This window comes from Rana temporaria, chromosome 2, assembly GCF_905171775.1.
Source record: "Rana temporaria chromosome 2, aRanTem1.1, whole genome shotgun sequence".
NCBI lineage: Eukaryota > Metazoa > Chordata > Amphibia > Anura > Ranidae > Rana > Rana temporaria.
The window spans coordinates 467242736-467261012 of record NC_053490.1 but is presented as its reverse complement, the minus strand read 5'-3'; the positions used below and the strand labels follow the sequence as shown (position 1 = coordinate 467261012).

The following is an 18277-nucleotide window of genomic DNA, read 5'->3' as shown; positions in this document are numbered from 1 at the left end:
AAAGAACTTATTAATACATAAGCCTATCCATAAAAATAATTGATTGTACTAATGTACTTTATATGCTATATTCTACTATAAATAATAATACTCGCTGCTTGTCTGTAAATGAAAACCCTTTTTTTTTTGCCCTCAGGAATTTTAGCTGAACAGTTTGTGCCGGATGGTCCACACCTCAAGCTGTACAATCATGAAGAGAAGCAGTGGGACCACCTTATGAACTGGCAGCATGCCACCATGTATTTCTTCTATGGCATCTCCGGTGTGGTGGATATCATCACCCACACTACGAAAGCTGTTCCCGTTGCCATGGATAGAATGATGCTCGCCATTGCTGTATTTGTTGAAGGTATTTTACACTAGTCTTGTCTATTTTTTGTAATATGAACATACTTCCAGTTATATACTAGACAGAGAACAAAAAAGGTGTTTGGACAGCCGCACTCCAGAAAAATTCCTTAAGTTGCTTTTATTGGTAAAATTGGATAAAAAGCACTACAAGCCACAGCAAGAAAAATAGGACACACAGTTGACACGTTTCGCACTAGTACTTAGTGCTTAGTCATAGCTTAAAGAGTCACTAAAGGAAAACATTTTTTTTGCTGAAATAACTGTTTACAGGGTATAGAGACATAAAAGTTAACTGATTCCTTTTAAAAATGATTACAAATAGATAAAAATCAATCCTATAATGTGCCTGCAGGTTAGTTTCACTTTTAAACTGTTTTCATGTTCCTGTGAACTAGAGAGACACACAGAACAAAAACATACAAATCCAGGGCAGTGTTTTGTTTTTAAAATTAATCTGATTGGTTCTGTTACGTTTTAGACACACAGTAATGACAGCTTAGACCACTGTGAAAAGCTTCCAGTACTGTGGTTATAAGGAAACAGACAACCAGGAAGTGTGGAGATCACAGCAGAATTACAGCAACTTCAAAGCAAAAACGAACAATAAGGACATGAAACCAGGACTGCAGTAAGATAAAGGAAGCTATTTAGCTAAAAAAAAAAAAATTCCTTTAGTGATCCTTTAAGCTATGACTAAGTACTAGTGCGAAACGCATCAGCTGTGTGTCCTATTTTTCTTGCTGTGGCTTGTAGTGCTTTTTTTCCAATTTTACCAATAAAAGCAACTTAGGGATTTTTCTGGAGTGCGGCTGTCCAAACACCTTTTTTGTTCTTTGCTATACGCATTGCCAGCACCCTTGGTCTTTGAGAGGAGGTTGATTACCTAAGCATATCCACCTGGAGCAGTTACCTCCCTTTCCCTTTATACTAGACAGGGGATAACTGAATGCCCCATGCTTCACTCTAGTGAAGACTTTTCAGCACAAACTAGTCATAGCCCTGTGATTAAGTTAGGCCCCATACACACTGTTAGATTTTCTGCAGATTTTTGTCTTCAGATTTACCAAAGCCATGTAGTGCAAGGGCCTGCCTGATTGCATATAAAAATGGAACTCTTAAAGTTTTCAAACGCCTAGCATACTAGCTCATTATGTGGCATTCTTCCTGTTATCGGCGCTGTTATTGGCCAGAGCGGCGATGATGTCACTACCACGCATGCTCGTGGGACCAGCAGGTCCCTGCGAATGCGGGAAAATACGGCATTAACCCCAATAATGCCATTCACAAAAACGGCACGGTTGGTGCGCCTGCGCCGCTGTCTACAGTGCGGAGATGACGTGGACATTACAGTTACAGTGCGGAGATGACGTGGACATTACAGTGCGGAGATGACGTGGACATTACAGTGGGGAGATGACGTGGACATTACAGTGCGGAGATGACGTGGACATTACAGTGCGGAGATGACGTGGACATTACAGTAGGGAGATGTCTGTGGACATTACAGTGGGGGAGATGACGTGGACATTACAGTAGGGAGATGACGTGGACATTACAGTGGGGAGATGTCTGTGGATATTACAGTAGGGAGATGTCTGTGGACATTACAGTGGGGGAGATGACGTGGACATTACAGTAGGGAGATGACGTTGACATTACAGTGGGGAGATGTCTGTGGATATTACAGTGGGGGAGATGTCTGTGGACATTACAGTGGGGGAGATGACGTGGACATTACAGTGGGGGAGATGACGTGGACATTACAGTAGGGAGATGACGTGGACATTACAGTGGGGAGATGTCTGTGGATATTACAGTGGGGGAGATGACGTGGACATAACAGTAGGGAGATGACGTGGACATTACAGTGGGGAGATGACGTGGACATTACAGTAGGGAGATGTCTGTGGATATTACAGTGGGGGAGATGACGTGGACATTACAGTGGGGAGATGACGTGGACATTACAGTGGGGGAGATGACGTGGACATTACAGTGGGGGAGATGACGTGGACATTACAGTAGGGAGATGTCTGTGGACATTACAGTGGGGGAGATGACGTGGACATTACAGTGGGGGAGATGACGTGGACATAACAGTGGGGAGATGACGTGGACATTACAGTGGGGAGATGACGTGGACATTACAGTAGGGAGATGTGGACATTACAGTGGGGGAGATGTCTGTGGATATTACAGTGGGGGAGATGTCTGTGGATATTGCAGTGGGGGAGATGTCTGTGGACATTACAGTAGGGAGATGACGTGGACATTACAGTGGGGAGATGACGTGGACATTACAGTGGGGGAGATGACGTGTCTATTACAGTAGGGAGATGTCTGTGGACATTACAGTGGGGAGATGACGTGGACATTACAGTGGGGGAGATGACGTGTCTATTACAGTAGGGAGATGTCTGTGGACATTACAGTGGGGAGATGACGTGGATATTACAGTGGCGAGATGACGTGGACATTACAGTGGGGAGATGACGTGGACATTACAGTGGGGGAGATGACGTGTCTATTACAGTAGGGAGATGTCTGTGGACATTACAGTGGGGAGATGACGTGGACATTACAGTGGGGAGATGACGTGGACATTACAGTGCGGAGATGACGTGGACATTACAGTGGGGAGATGTGGACATTACAGTGGGGAGATGACGTGGACATTACAGTGGGGAGATGACGTGGACATTACAGTGGGGAGATGTGGACATTACAGTGGGGAGATGACGTGGACATTACAGTGGGGAGATGTCTGTGGATATTACAGTGGGGGAGATGTGGACATTACAGTGGGGAGATGTCTGTGGATATTACAGTGGGGGATATGTCTGTGGACATTACAGTGGGGGGGGGGGAGATGTGGACATTACAGTGGGGACTATATGGTGGTGATCCGAAAAATTATCCGATCCGTGACTCTGATCCGAGGAACGATCCGAACCGTGAGTTTTTTTGATCCGTTGCACCCCTAATGAGGCCTAAAAGTAAAGTCTGAACCCAAAAATAAAAAAATTAAATGTGTGCAGTTTATCTGTTATCCTGATGTGGTGGCTGCATTTGTTTCCCTTTTTTAGGCTTTGTTCCTTCTATTTTCTCCTGGTGATCCTGAAACGAACACTTTCTGTGCTAGGGTGACATTGCTCGCTTGCTGCACTGTATCTATGGAAGATCAGTGTTGTCACCCAAGGCTGCTTTCCTGATTTGCATTATTTTTGTAGTTCACAGAAGATGGCTGGGAAAGCTGATAACATTGTTTGATATTTCAGTACAGTACACAGGAGGTGACAAGGGCACTGGAATTCTGATAAGATAAACGTGAATGTATCTGTACTGGCAGAAATTGTGCTTTGCTTGGAAAAAGAAAACTAATGCAGCCACCACATCTAAGACCTGGAGAGCTGCAATATATTACATGTTTGGTTTTAGATATCCTTCAAAGGAAATATGAGTTAGCTGCCTCTATCTCTGGTTTGATCCATTGATTGTTCCAACATGCAGTTTTAATTAAAGGTACAGTGGAACCTTGGTTAATGAGTAACGCCACGGTTAACAAGCGTTTTGAAAGGTGAGCAACTTTTTTTTAAAAGCCTGACTCGGTTTGCGAGTGTTGTCTCGCAAAAGGGGCAGGATTTAAGCCAATGGGGTGTGCAGTACCGCATTTGGCCAGAGGTGGAGGGGTCACCGGTGAAACTCGTAACGGTTCGGAGTCGTTCAGAATCACTCAGAAATACTCCGCTCCCGAGTGTTTCCGGGTTCAGCTGAGCTGTCCCCGAGTGTTTCCGAAGCTCTCCGGTGCCCCCAGCTCTGGCCAGATGCGTTATTGCATGCCATAGAAAGTTAATGCGGAACACATTGGGCCATATTCTCAAACAAGTTACACCGGCGTATATGGAGATGCGCGGCGTAAGTGTAAAGATGCGCCGTCCTATCTATGCGCCGTAGTCACAGAACCAGATCCGCCAGAAACCAGGCTACTCCTGTCCGTCTTAACTAGTTTAAGTTTACGCAGCGTAGGCGTATATTTCAGCTGATGGCATCCTAGGCTGCCATAGAATTAGTATTCAAATATGCAAATGATGTAGATGCGCTGATTCCCGAACCTACGCGCGATCGGCTTAGGCTACGCGCTGTGCGCGTAAGACGATTGTCCGGCTGAAAGTTACCCCTTATAAAGCTCGGTTAACTTTGCTCCAGACCTGAGTAAGTTAGCTTGAAAAAAGCAAATACAGCAGCACCATCCCGGACGAGCTGAGCAACCAAATTTTGCGGACAACACATTCGTATGCCAACATGCCAGGGGCAGGCGTGGTCTTAGCACTGCTAGTGTGTGAGGAGGAAGAGGCACTTAGAAGGAGGAGGGCACGGAGGAGGGCACGTGAGAGGATCTACCCACAGCGCATTAGCCTCTTTGGCATGGCTGATGTGGATGTGTTTCACCGTTATAGATTCAGCCCTGATGCCATACTTGAAATTACCAGAGCCCTGAAGAATGACATCAGCAGCCCAACACAACGATCCCATGCAGTGCAGCCACTGGTGAAGGTCCTGGCAACATTGCATTTTCTTGCCACAGGCTCTTTTCAAAGAACCAGTGGAGACGTGGTTGGGATATCCCAAACCAGCATGAGTAGATGCGTGCACCAAGTTGTCCCCGCAATACTCCGACGCATGTCGCACCACATAATCAGACCCACCCAGGAGGACATGCGGCTGAAGGCAATGACAGATTTCTGCCTAATTGATGGTTTCCCACGCACTGTGGGTGCAATTGATTGTACCCATGTGGCAATACAGCCCCCCCACGAGACCGAGCACATATACCGCAACAGAAAACATTGGCATTCTATCAATGTCCAAGTGATCGTGGATGCACATGGCCTCATATGGCACGTCCGTGCAAAACACCCCGGATCCAGCCATGACAGCTTTATATTCAGGCAAAGTGACATCCCAAGACAATTTGAGCAGAATGTGTATGGGGACAGTTGGCTGGTTGGTGAGTGACATGGGTGTCAGGTATGACTGTCCCCCCCCATGATGCAGACATCACGAGGGGCACATGCATGACTAACATCCTCCTGTCTTTTCCCTTCCAGGTGACTCTGCATATGCCCTGGGACCTCATCTCATGACTCCATTCCGCAATCCGCAAACACCAGGAGAGAGAAGATATAACGAAGCACACGCACGCACCCGTGCAGTGGTTGAGCGAACATTTGGCCTCCTTAAGTCACGATTTCGATGCCTGGATAAGACTGGGGGTACCCTGCTGTATTCCCCCAACTTCGTGTGCCAAATCATCGCTGCATGTTGCGTGCTGCACAACTTCGCAGTGAGAAAGGGCCTGCAGATTGACCTACGTGATGACCTGACCCCCCAACCACCATGTCCCCCCCTAACCGAGGCTACCCCGTCTGCTGATGGTACAGCAGTCAGGAGATGTCTCGTGGAGCGAATCTTTGAACGTTAAACACAAACATTAAACATGGCACACAGAAAATGCACGCATGCACACCACTGTGGTCCCTAACACACACCCCACATGCACAGAACATTGGATTAGACCGAAGTACACCGCACGGTACTAAGGAGCAGCAACGCCGCGTCAAGGCCCCAATGATGTTGCTGTCCATTCATACGTCATTCATACGGACCTGGGGAGAACTTATCACCAGCGCCCGAGGGTGACACCCCTTACTGGCAGGAATGTCACCACCCCACATTCACACACCATTCACACTGTACTCTGCAACACTGCCTGTGTGCAGCACCCAAACTAAAAAAAAAAGCTCTTAACCAGAGCAAATAATAAAATAAGCTCTTAACCAGAGCAAATAATAAAATAAGCTCTTAACCAGAGCAAATGAACAATAAATAATCACTTGCCCCGGCGCGGGCTACGCCTGGTGCCCAGGTTCCTGGCCCTCACTTGCCTGGGGGGAGCTGGGGCATCAGGTGGAGGAACATCTCCAGGTGGAGGAACATTCCCAGGTGCCTCCCTGCCTGCCTGTCTGCCCTCCAAAGCTAGTGCTATGCGGGTGAGCAATGACTCCTGGGTAGCTGTCTGGGCCTGAACAGCCCTTCGCAGGCACCTGACCTCCCCCACAAGTTCGGCAGTTGTAGTCTGCAGCTCACCCAGGCTGGTGATTGTGGCTGCGCAGTTTCCAGCCACATCTTGCAGAGCATCTGGTACTGCTCCCAAGGAGGCCAAGCTGTCGGACAGGCGCCTCAACTCCACCAAGATTTCACCCATATGACGGGTTTGCTGGTCCTGCTGCCTGGCCAGATTCTCATGAAGCATTTCTGCCGCACCCCTTGTCCTGTGGGTAGCCCTCCTGGGGACAGGAGTGGCTGGGCCCCTTGCATAGAGTGAGGACCTGGAGGGGCTGGAGATGAGGGGGATGGGACGGGAGGGACTGGAGAGGGTGTTGGAGGACCCTGAGGGGCTGGATATGCGGGGGCTTTGTGATGGTCCTGCCACCACATGCGACTCCTCCAAAAAAAGGAAGACCTCCTGCTCGCTGTGGACCACCTCTTCCTGGACCACCTCTTCCTGGACCTCCTCTTCATGGACCTCCTCCTCAACAACCTCCTGCGCGGAGGACTGACCACTCCCCTCCACCAAGGCCTGTTGGCTTCCCAGGAGGTCAGTCACAGAAGCAGACTGCTCAGTGGATGATGGTCTGTGACGGCCACTGGCAGCATTGGATGGCCCCGCTTCATCCTGCTCACCTGTGGATGACACAAAACAGTCACATGTTGGTGGACCAACACACTTGTCACATAACCCACCACCCCCACCACACATGCAACACACCAGAAGATAAAACACACTTACCTGTCCTCATGGGTGGCTCACTTGAGTCATGGCCCTCCAGGCCCTCCACCTGCTCCCTCCGAAGGCAGTGGGCAATCACTTCCTCCTCTTGAGTGAGCCGGGTAGAACAGGGTGGCCCCCCTCCTGTGCCCCTGGCATGCTTTGCAATGATGGCCATCTTGTTCCTGACCACACCACGCAGGTCATTCATTTTTTTCTGAATTTCCTGGGGGGTCCTTGCCTCATGGCCTAAGGCATTGACCTGGGCAGTCACTTTCCTAAGGATCTCCTCCTTTTTGGTTTTACTTGTGCTGCCACTGTCAGCACCATGGAGTCTTGAATCGTATCTCTCCATGGCAGAGACTACGATGGCCCTCTCATCTTGGCTGAAATTCTTTTTTCTCCTTTCCTTCCTGGGTCCAGGCATTGCAAAGCTAAAGAGAAAAATCTCCACCAACAGAATCAATGGAGTCACTTTGCACTCGTTGGGCGCATGTGGTGACGCATTTATACACTGGGCCGGCCCAACTCAGCAGGGATTTACGCCTACTGTTGTTTTGCGCATGCGCAGAGGGCGGGGCACGTCCGGCGCATGCTCCGTTCGGTCTGGACATCATTTGCATGGGGTCACGGTTCATTAGCATTCTTCACGCCCACATCCCTCCTACCGTCACTTGCGCCTACTTACGCCGACACATTTCAGCTCCGCGAGCGCAACGTAGGACGCATGTGGTACGGGAATATGGGAGAGCTCTCTCCAAGTTAAGCCGGCGTAGCGCAACTATGATGCGCTACACCTGAGTAAATATGCGCCGATCTACGAGAATATGGCCCATTATCTTTGTTTCCATTGAATGAAAAATAACAAAATAGTAAAGTTAGCCCAATTTTTTTGTATAATGTGAAAGATGATGTTACGCCGAGTACATAGATACCTAACATGTCGCACTTTAAAAAATTGTGTACACTCATGGAATAGCGCCAAACTTCGGTACTTAAAAATCTCCATAGGTGACGCTTTAATTTTTTTTACAGGTTACCAGTTTAGAGTCACAGAGGAGGTCTAGTGCTAGAATTATTGCTCTCGCTCTAATGCACGCGGCGATACTTTGCAAGTGTGGTTTGAACAGCGTTTACATATGTTGGCGGGACTTACATGCGTGTTCGCTTCTGAGCACGAGCTACTGGGGACAGGGGTGTTTTAAATTATTTTTATATATATATATATATATATATATATATATATATATATATATATATATATATATATATTTTTTTACTTAATTCTTTTTATTTTTGCACTTTTTTTTTTTTTGATCCCTTGTAATAGAAATGTGTGTGACAGGTCCGCTTTATGGAGAGATGCGGGGTCAAAAAGACCCCACATCTCTCCTCCAGGCTGAAAAGCATGAGATCAGGACAAAAAAAAAATCACGATCTCATGCTGGCTTTTGCGGCTTTGTTTACTTCCGGGTACTCGGGCGTAACGTCGCGCACGGGCCTCCGACGGTCATAGAGATGACCGGTGACCATCTGGTCACCGCAAATCTCTATGCTCTTCATTCGGCGCCGGCCAATTCGTTCTCCGGGACTCCGATGGCACGGGAGAGCCCGGAGAAGCATCGGGTGGCGGCGGGAGGGGGGGAAATGTCCCCTTCCGCCGCCTGTAAGAACGATCAAGTGGCGGAACTGCCGATATGATCGTTCTTATGGTGCGCAGAATCGCCGCCTGAAAAGAAGGATATCTAAATGATGCCTGTAGCTGCACCCATCATTCAGATACCCCCACTGAAGTCCAGGACGTCATATGACATCATACGGTACGGAAGTGGTTAAAACACACTTTAATTTGAAATAACAAAGTTTAGGATAACAGGATTATTGTAAGAATGCTATTTTCTGTGATTAAATTGTCAATGGTTGAGTTGGGTTGTTTATAAATATGGTATTATCTCCTAGTGATTGCAGCATGTACCGTATTTATCTTCATATAACGCGCCCCCGGCGTATAGCGCGCACCCCCAACCTGGAAGGGAAATTTCAGGAAAAAAAGAAAATACTCAGTTTGAATGCCCCTCGTCGGTGTCTTGCCCGGCGTCCATCGGCGGCCCTGGTGGTGTCCTCCCTGCTTCTCCCGCGATGTTTCTGAGTCGATCCCCGCTTACCGCGCTGTGTTTGAACGCCGCCGACGACATATACTGAGCGCAGTACACTCAGGTACACTCGGCCAGGCTCGGCTCCCCTCGCGGTCACGCCCTGTGCCGCACAGCGCAAGACCGCAAGGGGAGCCGAGCCTGGCTGAGTGTACTGCGCTCGGTATATGTCGGCGGCGGCGTTCAAACACAGCGTGGGAAACGGGTATCGGCGTATATCGCGCACCAACGATTTCCCCCTTATTTTAAGGGGAAAAAAGTGTGCGGTATACGCCGATAAATACGGTATATATTTCTTGAAGAGCTGTAGTGGTGAAATGCATTCTAATCAAAGAGACTTTTTCTCTATCATTTAGGATTCCTGTTCTACTATCATGTCCATGGCAGGCAGGAGCTGGACCTTCACATTCATCTGCTCCTCTTGTTCGCGGTATTTGGTGGAGCGCTGTGTATATTTCTAGAGGTCTTCTTTCGTGGAAATATCATCCTGGAGCTCTTCCGATGCAGTCTGTGTATATTACAAGGCAGTTGGTTCTGGCAGGTAAGTGTGGGGTGGGCGGGGCTACACCTTGTGGCTTAAAGCGGCTCTTTACAGCCATGTAAGGCAGGGGTCTTCAAACTACGGCCCTCCAGTTGTTCTGGAACTACAATTCCCATCATGCCCAGTCATTTCTGTGAATGTCAGAGTTTTTACAATGCCTCATGGGATGTGTAGTTCCGCAACAGCTGGAGGGCCGTAGTTTGAGGATCCCTGATGTAATGAATGAATTAAAGGGGTTGATTTACTAAAGGCAAATGGACTGGGGACTGTTTGCAAAGTGCAGTTGCTCCAGAGATTGGTAAATGAGCAGAAGCTCTGCTGGCTTCCATCAACCAATCATGTGCAAGCAAAAATTCTGTTTTTTTAATTTATTTTCCTTCCGCACGATTAGGTATTCTTTGCAAAGTGAATCTTTACCTCATTTATTAAGCTCTGGAGCAAACGCACTTGCAGCGTGCACAGTATATTTCCCCTAAAGTAAATCAACCCCAAAGTGTTACTAAACCCACAACAGTAAAATTAGTCTGTATATGCAGTAAAGTGGAGCCTCAGGGGTTAATCCTCCACATTGTGTAAAAATGCTGTTTGATCCTGTCTTTTCTGATCCCCCCCCCCCTTTCACGTCCCCAATCCATCTGCTGATAGCATGGTGCCTTGGGTGCACTCTGCACATGCTCAGTTTGGTGTGTATTACTAGATAGTGTTTTTTGGGAGGGTGTATGTAATCAGGGGTCAAGTCCTGGGGAAAAAAAGTGTGGGAACTCCCACCCAAGATCCACTCCCCCACCAAAAAAATGATACGCTCATATGCATAATTACTAAACCGCTTGCTTAGAAAGAAGCAAGTTCTTTCTAAATCCCGCGATAACTCGCGGCAGACCTCCGCAATGTCTCCTGGGAACAATGACAAAAGCTCCCAGGAGACATTGCGGCATCGAGGAAGTGACGGAATACTCGCACACTACCCGTTGAATCCATATATAGGAAGCGGCCAGTAGCATAAAGGATTACTAAGGTTCGCCTGCCCCTGACAGTGACTAGAGCTGGGCATCGGCGCTTAGTGAAGGATTGGCGGCTCGGGCGGCTCGGCTGCTCTAGTCCTGCAAAGGGAACTGAGTTCCTGCTGTAAAAAAAGTGCAGGAACTCTGTTCCCACACGTTCCCGCAGGACTTGAGCCCTGTATGTAATCAGCACTGGGCCAAAAAGGACTGTCCAGACAGAGGGTCAGCAGGGGGGTTAGGCAGCATCATAGGACAGTCAAATGATAATGAAAAATCCTCATACAAGCTTAAACCAGTGCTTGGCTGGACACTGATAGAAGTCACAAGACTGCTATATACTGCTGATGAGAAAAGGTATTTAGCAGTTTATATTTACTAAAATACTTGCATTTCCACGTTTCTGTGTACTGTGCGAGACCAGATATAGTGAATCTATAACAGGGTCTGGGTTTAGTAACACTTTAATGGAATCTTCAAGCTTTGCCGAGTAACGAATTATCCCGGTTATTATAAGGCTAATGTCCCGTACACACAATCGTTTTTTCACGTCTAGGAAACCAGCGTTTTGAGAAGGAGGTCAGCATTGGCCCCCTTTGTATTTCTTTCAGTATCAATTTCCTTTAAAGCATAAATAACTCTCCTCCTCTCGCCGGCACCATGTTGTGCTGCTCATGCGCAGCTCAGTGTACATTCTATAGCAGATTGAGAACAGGCAGGCAAGCTTGTTTTATTGCAAGAACGACATTGGGGTTTATTTACTAAAGGCAAATCCACTGTGCACTACCAGTACACTTGGAAGTGCAGTCGCTGTAGATCGGAGGGGGACATGCAAGGAAAATAAAAAACAGCATTTTTTGCTTGCACCTGATTGGATGATAGAAATCAGCAGAGCTTCCCCTCATTTCAGATCTCAGATCTACAGTGAATGCACTTCCAAGTGTACTTGTAGTGCACAGTGGATTTGCCTTTAGTAAATAAACCCCATTGCCTGTCTGTCGCGCAATAAAGAGCCTGCCGGCTCGCATTTGTTTGTTTTTTCACAGTTCCCCCTCAAAATGGGTCGTGTGCTTTTGTAGATAGAGTTTTATTGGTAAAAAACAAAACAAAAAAACAGCTGCTTTCTGAGTAGTTACGTTTTCAGTAAACATAGATGGTCATCACATTTCATGTAGTCATCAGCCTATCCAAATTTGTTGAATTGCAAAGCTTGGTGTTCACTTTGGTTGGAGCGCTGCTGCCACCATGTGGTCATTACAATGTTTGCGGTCTCATAAAGTCATCTGCCTCCACACAAGTAGCACCTACTTCTAGAAAGAATGCAACAGTATCTGTGCTAACAGTTCTTCAACATTCTTCAAAGCCCATTCTCTAGAGTCTATAGAATATTGGAGCTGCGAGGATCAGGTGCTGTCTAGGTTCTTTAGGGAATAGAGAAGAAGAAGATTTTATTCCCACTTGATATTGCTGTTTTTTTTGCTATTCAATGTGGTCTATCCATTTCTTCTCCCCTAACCTTCCTATTGGCCAGAAAGTGTGATTTGGTACTTTGTGGGCCAATAGGGTGAGTTGGCTATGGGAGATCTGCTTTACTGTTTTCATGCGAGTGATCCAGATTATAGGGTAGCTAGTTTGTTTAAAAGAAAAATTGTATTTTATGTCACTAATCAGCATTGTTTTTATGTGTTTCAGATTGGATTTGTGCTGTTCCCTCCTGGTGGTGGCCCTGAGTGGAATCAGAACGATCACAGCAATATAATGTTTATTACAATGTGCTACTGCTGGCATTTCGCCTTTGCTCTTCTGATCGTGGGTGTGAATTATGGAGTAGTTATGTGGTAAGCAGTATTCCTTTACATTGTTTTAATGGAAGACTTGAATTGCTTATTAATTAGCAATGGTCTAAAAACTTCCTTGAATGTAATAGATAATAAAACGTCTTATAATACCTAGGTACTCTGTATAATACTCTGTAGGTATAAGTAAGAAGTGCTATGTACAAAGTCCACCATTACACTGTTTTGCCTTGCGGTGTGCATTTGTTAGAAGGACATACGTGTACTTGAAATGAGCTAGTAGAGCTCTCAATATATTGATTCCACATTAGCTCTCTAACTTTCTCATTTGTTCCAAAGCTAATTAAAACTATGATCAATAAAAGCAAACACATTGTAGTGCAATTAGTAAACGTATCGTTTACAAATGTATATTGGTTTCAGTGTATGTGTTGGTTCAGTGACCACAACGGTACAGTATGTATGTGTGTCCCCATTATGCTCAGCTCTTTAGGGCTGGTGTACCATGTAAATCAGGAGTGTCAAACTCAATTTCATTGTGGGCCGCATCAGCATTATGATGGCCGGTTGTATCTGTAAGATTAGATTCCAGTGCATGCCCTCCCCTTACATTAGATGTCAAGAGCCACCCCACCATCAGAAGTTGAGGCCCCTACTCTCCCTTACATCACAGTGCACCCCCCTTTCCTTATGCTGCTGCTGGGAAGAAGCTGGATGCATTGCTTGAAAGCAGAAAGTAGGGGTCTGGAGTAGGACCTGCAGCTGCAGGAGAGGTTTGAGGGCCACATGAAATGGCCTGGAGGGCCGGATTCGGCCCATGGGCCTTGTGTGTTGACACCTGTGATGTAAACAGTCAGCTAAACCCACATGAAAGCTGCAGGTACTCTGCACTGCACCTGCGGTGTGGGTGAACCACAGCAAATCAGTGTGAAAGCAGCCCTATACTATTATGCCCAGTGTATTGCTTCACACTGCCCTGATCTCTTATTTCCTGCTACTGGCACCACTCTGGATGGGACAGGAGGCGGCACTACAGAGGAGACATCGGCTTATGTGGCTCTTGCTCCCTACTACAGCAGCTCCAACTTTACAAGTAGTCCCTCTGCGTTGCACTTTGATGCTCTGGAATGGCGGGTCAGCAAGCCCAGAACGTGATCTACCAGTCACCTGTCCGCGATCCACTGGTTGCCGACTCCAGTCTAGTGGTTGGATTGCGCATGCATGTTTGATCACCATCTGATGTCTATGGCTAACGTTTTACTTCTGCTTGTATTATAAATTTCCAAAACGGTTTTAGTGTTACCTTTTTATAAATCCTGGTCTGTGTATTTCTTGCAGGGTGGTTAACAAAAAGCTGAAGGGCGCTCAGACAATGGAGATGGAGCTATTAAAATCCCAGCAAAGAGATCAAGACTCTGAGGATGACTTCTAGTACACCATTCTCTTTTGGGTTATGATGATTTCAACATCCTGTTTCCTATCAATTGTACTGTATTGTATAATAGACCAAATTGACATGTAATAATGTAAAAAAGTAACTATAATAATGGTAACATTTTGACTCCACCCACTGTATATAATACTCAGATAATGGTATCACACGTCTGGATAACATATATCTGGGGATTAGGGATTATAATTTTAATGGTAAAACAAGACTATCCTAGATCTTACCGTGTACATCTTCTGCGGCAAAAAACGTTGTGATTGTTGGATGATTAGACATCCGTCAGTGGTAATATTTGAACATTCTCAATCTCATTTTTAAAGTAGAATTACTGTTTTTGGAAAATTATTTTTTTAATCAGCTTAATTTAGGTTATAAAATGTTTTATTAATTTTTTTTTTTTTTTAGGAGTATATCGTTCCAAAAAAAGCAAATGGCTTGGATTCTCAGGGGAGAGTCTGGCCTAGAGTATCAGTTTTAGGAGACCCCTTTTTCTAACCTATGTTGTACATCAGTCATTTTACTAACTTCTCTCAACATTCCTGGCAAAGAAACTACCTTCCGGGTTCAAATCTTAATCTCTCTGCTCATCGCCTCACTAAGACCCCTTTCACACTGAAGCGTTTTTACAGCGTTTTAGCATTAAAATAGCGCTATTAAAACGCTCATAAAACGCTCTCCATGCATCTCAATGGACCCTTTCACACTGAGTCCTGCAAGCAGCATCTTTGGAGCAGCTTTTGAGCGCTGAAAAAAACGCTCCAAAAAGGCCCCTCTCCATTGAAATGAATTGAAAGCGCTGTAAAAACGCCTTGCCCTTTCACACTGAGGCGTTGGACTGGCGGGGCGTTGAGAAAAGTCCTGCAAGCAGCATCTTTGGAGCAGCTTTTGGGCGCTGAAAAAAACGCTCCAAAAACACCCCTCTCCATTGAAATGAATTGAAAGTGCTGTAAAAATACCTTGCCCTTTCACACTGAGGCACTGCAAAAACACCCTAAAACGTTAGGGTCTTAGCGGTGCTTTACCAGCGTTTTTCGGGCGCTGGCAGTATAAAAAAGGGTTCTGAAAGCACTCGGCTTTCACATTGGGATTGCAGATGAGGCTTCGCCTGAAAAACGCTTGAATAACCCCCGAAAAATGCTCGAAAAACGCCCCAGTGTGAAAGGGGCCTAACATTACTTAAGAAATTACCACTTTAGTTACAAAGGAGAAAAATGCCATTTAAGAAGAATGTCCTAAAACAGATGGCATGGTCGGACTCCTGAAGCCTCGTACACACGACCGAGGAATTCGACCGGCCGAAACACATCGTTTTCCTCGTCGAGTTCCTTGTTAGGCTGTCGACAAGGCAATTTTCTCCATTCCCGTCAAGGAAATAGAGAACATGCTCTCTTTTTGGCTCATCGAGTTTCTCGACAGTTTCCTCAACGAAAATGTACACACGACCGGTTTCCTTGGCAAAAAAATATCTCCCAGCAAGTTTCTTGCTGGTTTTTGCCGAGAAACTCAGTCGTGTGTACGAGGCCTGAGAGTCAAGCTGTTCCTATGGAATTGGGTAGTTCTGAAAGTAGCTATTTGTGGCAAAAAATACATTATGGTGTATTTGAGAATCGGTTAATTTGCAACAAACTGGTGGCTGACGTTTCAAAAGTGAATGGTCCCCTTTAGCCCAGGTTCACACTGGGTACGATTTGAGATGCGATTTCACATGTCAAATCGCATCTCAAATCGGCGGCATTTGCCGGCAATTGTCGGCAATGGCACCGTCCTAATCGGTGCGACGCCGCATCTGTGGCGCTGCACCGATTTCAAAAAGTAGTTCCTGTACTACTGTTTGCGATTTCGGGCCGCGATTTACATTGACATCTGTGCAGAAACCTGCACAGATGTCTCTTAAATCGCGGCTGAAATCGGGACTGCCAGCGGGAGTGAAATCGTGCGAGTTCAGATGGGCTACACTCCCGCAGCCCAGTGTGAACCTGGGCTAAAAGAGTTTTCACTATGGCCCTCGTTTTTTGAAGTAACACAGGCTTACTACCCACATTTTTTCATAGAATGGAGCAGTGACAATACATTGACAAATTCCTAGATACACTATATTGCCAAAATCGGCGCAAAATCTGGTGCAGCTGTACATGGTAACAATCCGCTTCTAACTTCATCTTGTTCAATTATGCTTTGACGAAAAAACTCAGAAGCACAACATTTTACACTCTCCCGTTTTAGTAATGTAGCACCACTATACATGCTGTATTTCCTCAATGTACCACCTTGCTTATCCATGTGAATGAATTGGAGGCAATGCTGGTGAGTGGTAGATATAGGAGTATACAGTTCATGCCCCAGTATAAAAATCTCTTACCAAATGTTGTGGATAATGCAATTAAATATTAGGGAGAGCCCCCCACCTCCTTGTAATCTTTTCACAAACAACTTTTTTTTCCGTCTCAGAAGTAGAATGTGATCATTTATATCTTTATACATTTTTGGGCAAAAACTGGAAAATGGTAATGCAAAGAGCAGCAGGAAGTCTAGAGAGCGGTAATCAATAGCGGCCACACTTCGGTTTTTGCAACACATATTATTTATGATTTCCAGTTGGTTGGTTACAGCACGCTGCATGCTATTATTTATGTGTTTGTACTGCCTTACTGAATAAGCCACACAGACTTGGATTATAGAGTTTCTAATCATAGAATAGGTGTTAGACTGAATACACAATATACAGTCTGGTTGTACAAACCTCTTTAGATCTTTCTTCAACTATGTGGTGCATTTGATAATAATTTGATTCCAATTAAATGGATTGTTTAGATTTGATCTTTTTAGCAAATCTAAAGGAGATTACACGGAGATTATATGCAATTGTATTGTTAATGGCCAATAGTGGAAAGAGTGGGAATGGATTAGAAGCTCTGTACATTTTTATTGCTATTCATGTCCTGATTGGAGGGGTTTTCCTACACTTCTGTCCCTCTGACAGATATAGAACTGGAAATCAGGGATAAAACTTTACTATGAAACTGAGAAATAAAAACATTTTAGTAGAGTGGGGGAATGATAGAACCTCTGTTATAAAAAAAAAATAACAAACATGTCATACTTACCTCCACTGTGCAGCTTGTTTTGCACAGAGTGGCCCCGATCCTCCTCTTCTGGGGGCCCTCGGGGGATCCTCCTCACATTAGATAAGCCTCTAGGAGAAGTGCTCTCCCAAGGGGGTTACCTTGCGGACGCGCTCCTGAGTCATACACTAGGTGTCCATAGACACCAAGTGTATGACTCGGCCCTGCTCCCCCCATATCATTGGATTTGACTGACAGCAGCGGAAGCCAATGGTTGTGCTGCTATCAATCTATCCAATCAAAGCCAGGACTCTGTGGAGAGAAGGACGGCAGGGACAAGCCCACGGAAATTGGGGGCTCGGGTGAGTAAAATGGGGGGGGGGGGCATAGGATGCATTAAGGTGAAAAAACACAAGGGTTTACGACCCCTTTAAGTTATTAAATATGCACACTTTCAGGACACCTTAGAGCCCTTCTTCAGGCTTTAGACATTTTGAAATGCATCAATAGAAGCCACACCTCAGTGTACTTTCTTTAAATTAATACATTCTGAAGAAGGGATGTAAGACATCTTGAACGTTTGCATCTTCAATAACTCAAGTTAACAATAAACTTTCTGCAAGGTCCTATGGGGTAGTTTTCTTCTTGAGAAGATATACTATTGCATGCTAAGCTCATTATAGTTGGTTACATTAGAATTAATAGCTGCATTAATATAGGATGGGTGGGTGACTATGGATGACCAGTGTTGGCACTGAAGGACCAAAGCATAGAAGATAACAAGAGTACTCTGTGCCCTGCCAGACTACAGTACTGTCCTAAATTCAATATCTTAAAGTGATTGTAAGGCTTGTTTTTTTTATAACAAACTTGTCATACTTGCCTCCACTGTGCAGTTCGTTTTGCACAGAGTGGCCCTGATTCTTGACTTCTGGGGTCCCTCAGCGGCGCTGGTAGCTCCACTCTGCATAATATAACCCCCTGGGAGAAGCGCTCCCGAGTCCATAATTTGCGTCCATAGACCTGGCGCCCCCGTCATTGGATTGGATTGACAGCAACAGGAGCCAATGGCTGCGCTGCTATCAAACTATCCAATC

At 45.8% G+C, this 18277-nt stretch overlaps 1 protein-coding gene across 2 annotated transcripts in view; it reads left to right on the top strand.

Moving 5' to 3' along the window:
* The window catches only part of TMEM45A (transmembrane protein 45A), a 37561-nt gene extending 22902 nt beyond the window's left edge, over window positions 1-14659 (top strand). For both annotated transcript variants that reach the window (XM_040338686.1, XM_040338687.1), the window contains exons 3-6: window positions 137-349; window positions 9690-9874; window positions 12565-12710; window positions 14007-14659. In XM_040338686.1, coding sequence (XP_040194620.1) covers window positions 137-349; window positions 9690-9874; window positions 12565-12710; window positions 14007-14100 — 638 coding nt within the window. In that variant the 3' untranslated portion in view covers window positions 14101-14659. The remainder of the gene's footprint in view (window positions 1-136; window positions 350-9689; window positions 9875-12564; window positions 12711-14006) is intronic.
* Window positions 14660-18277: the final 3618 nt, after the last annotated feature.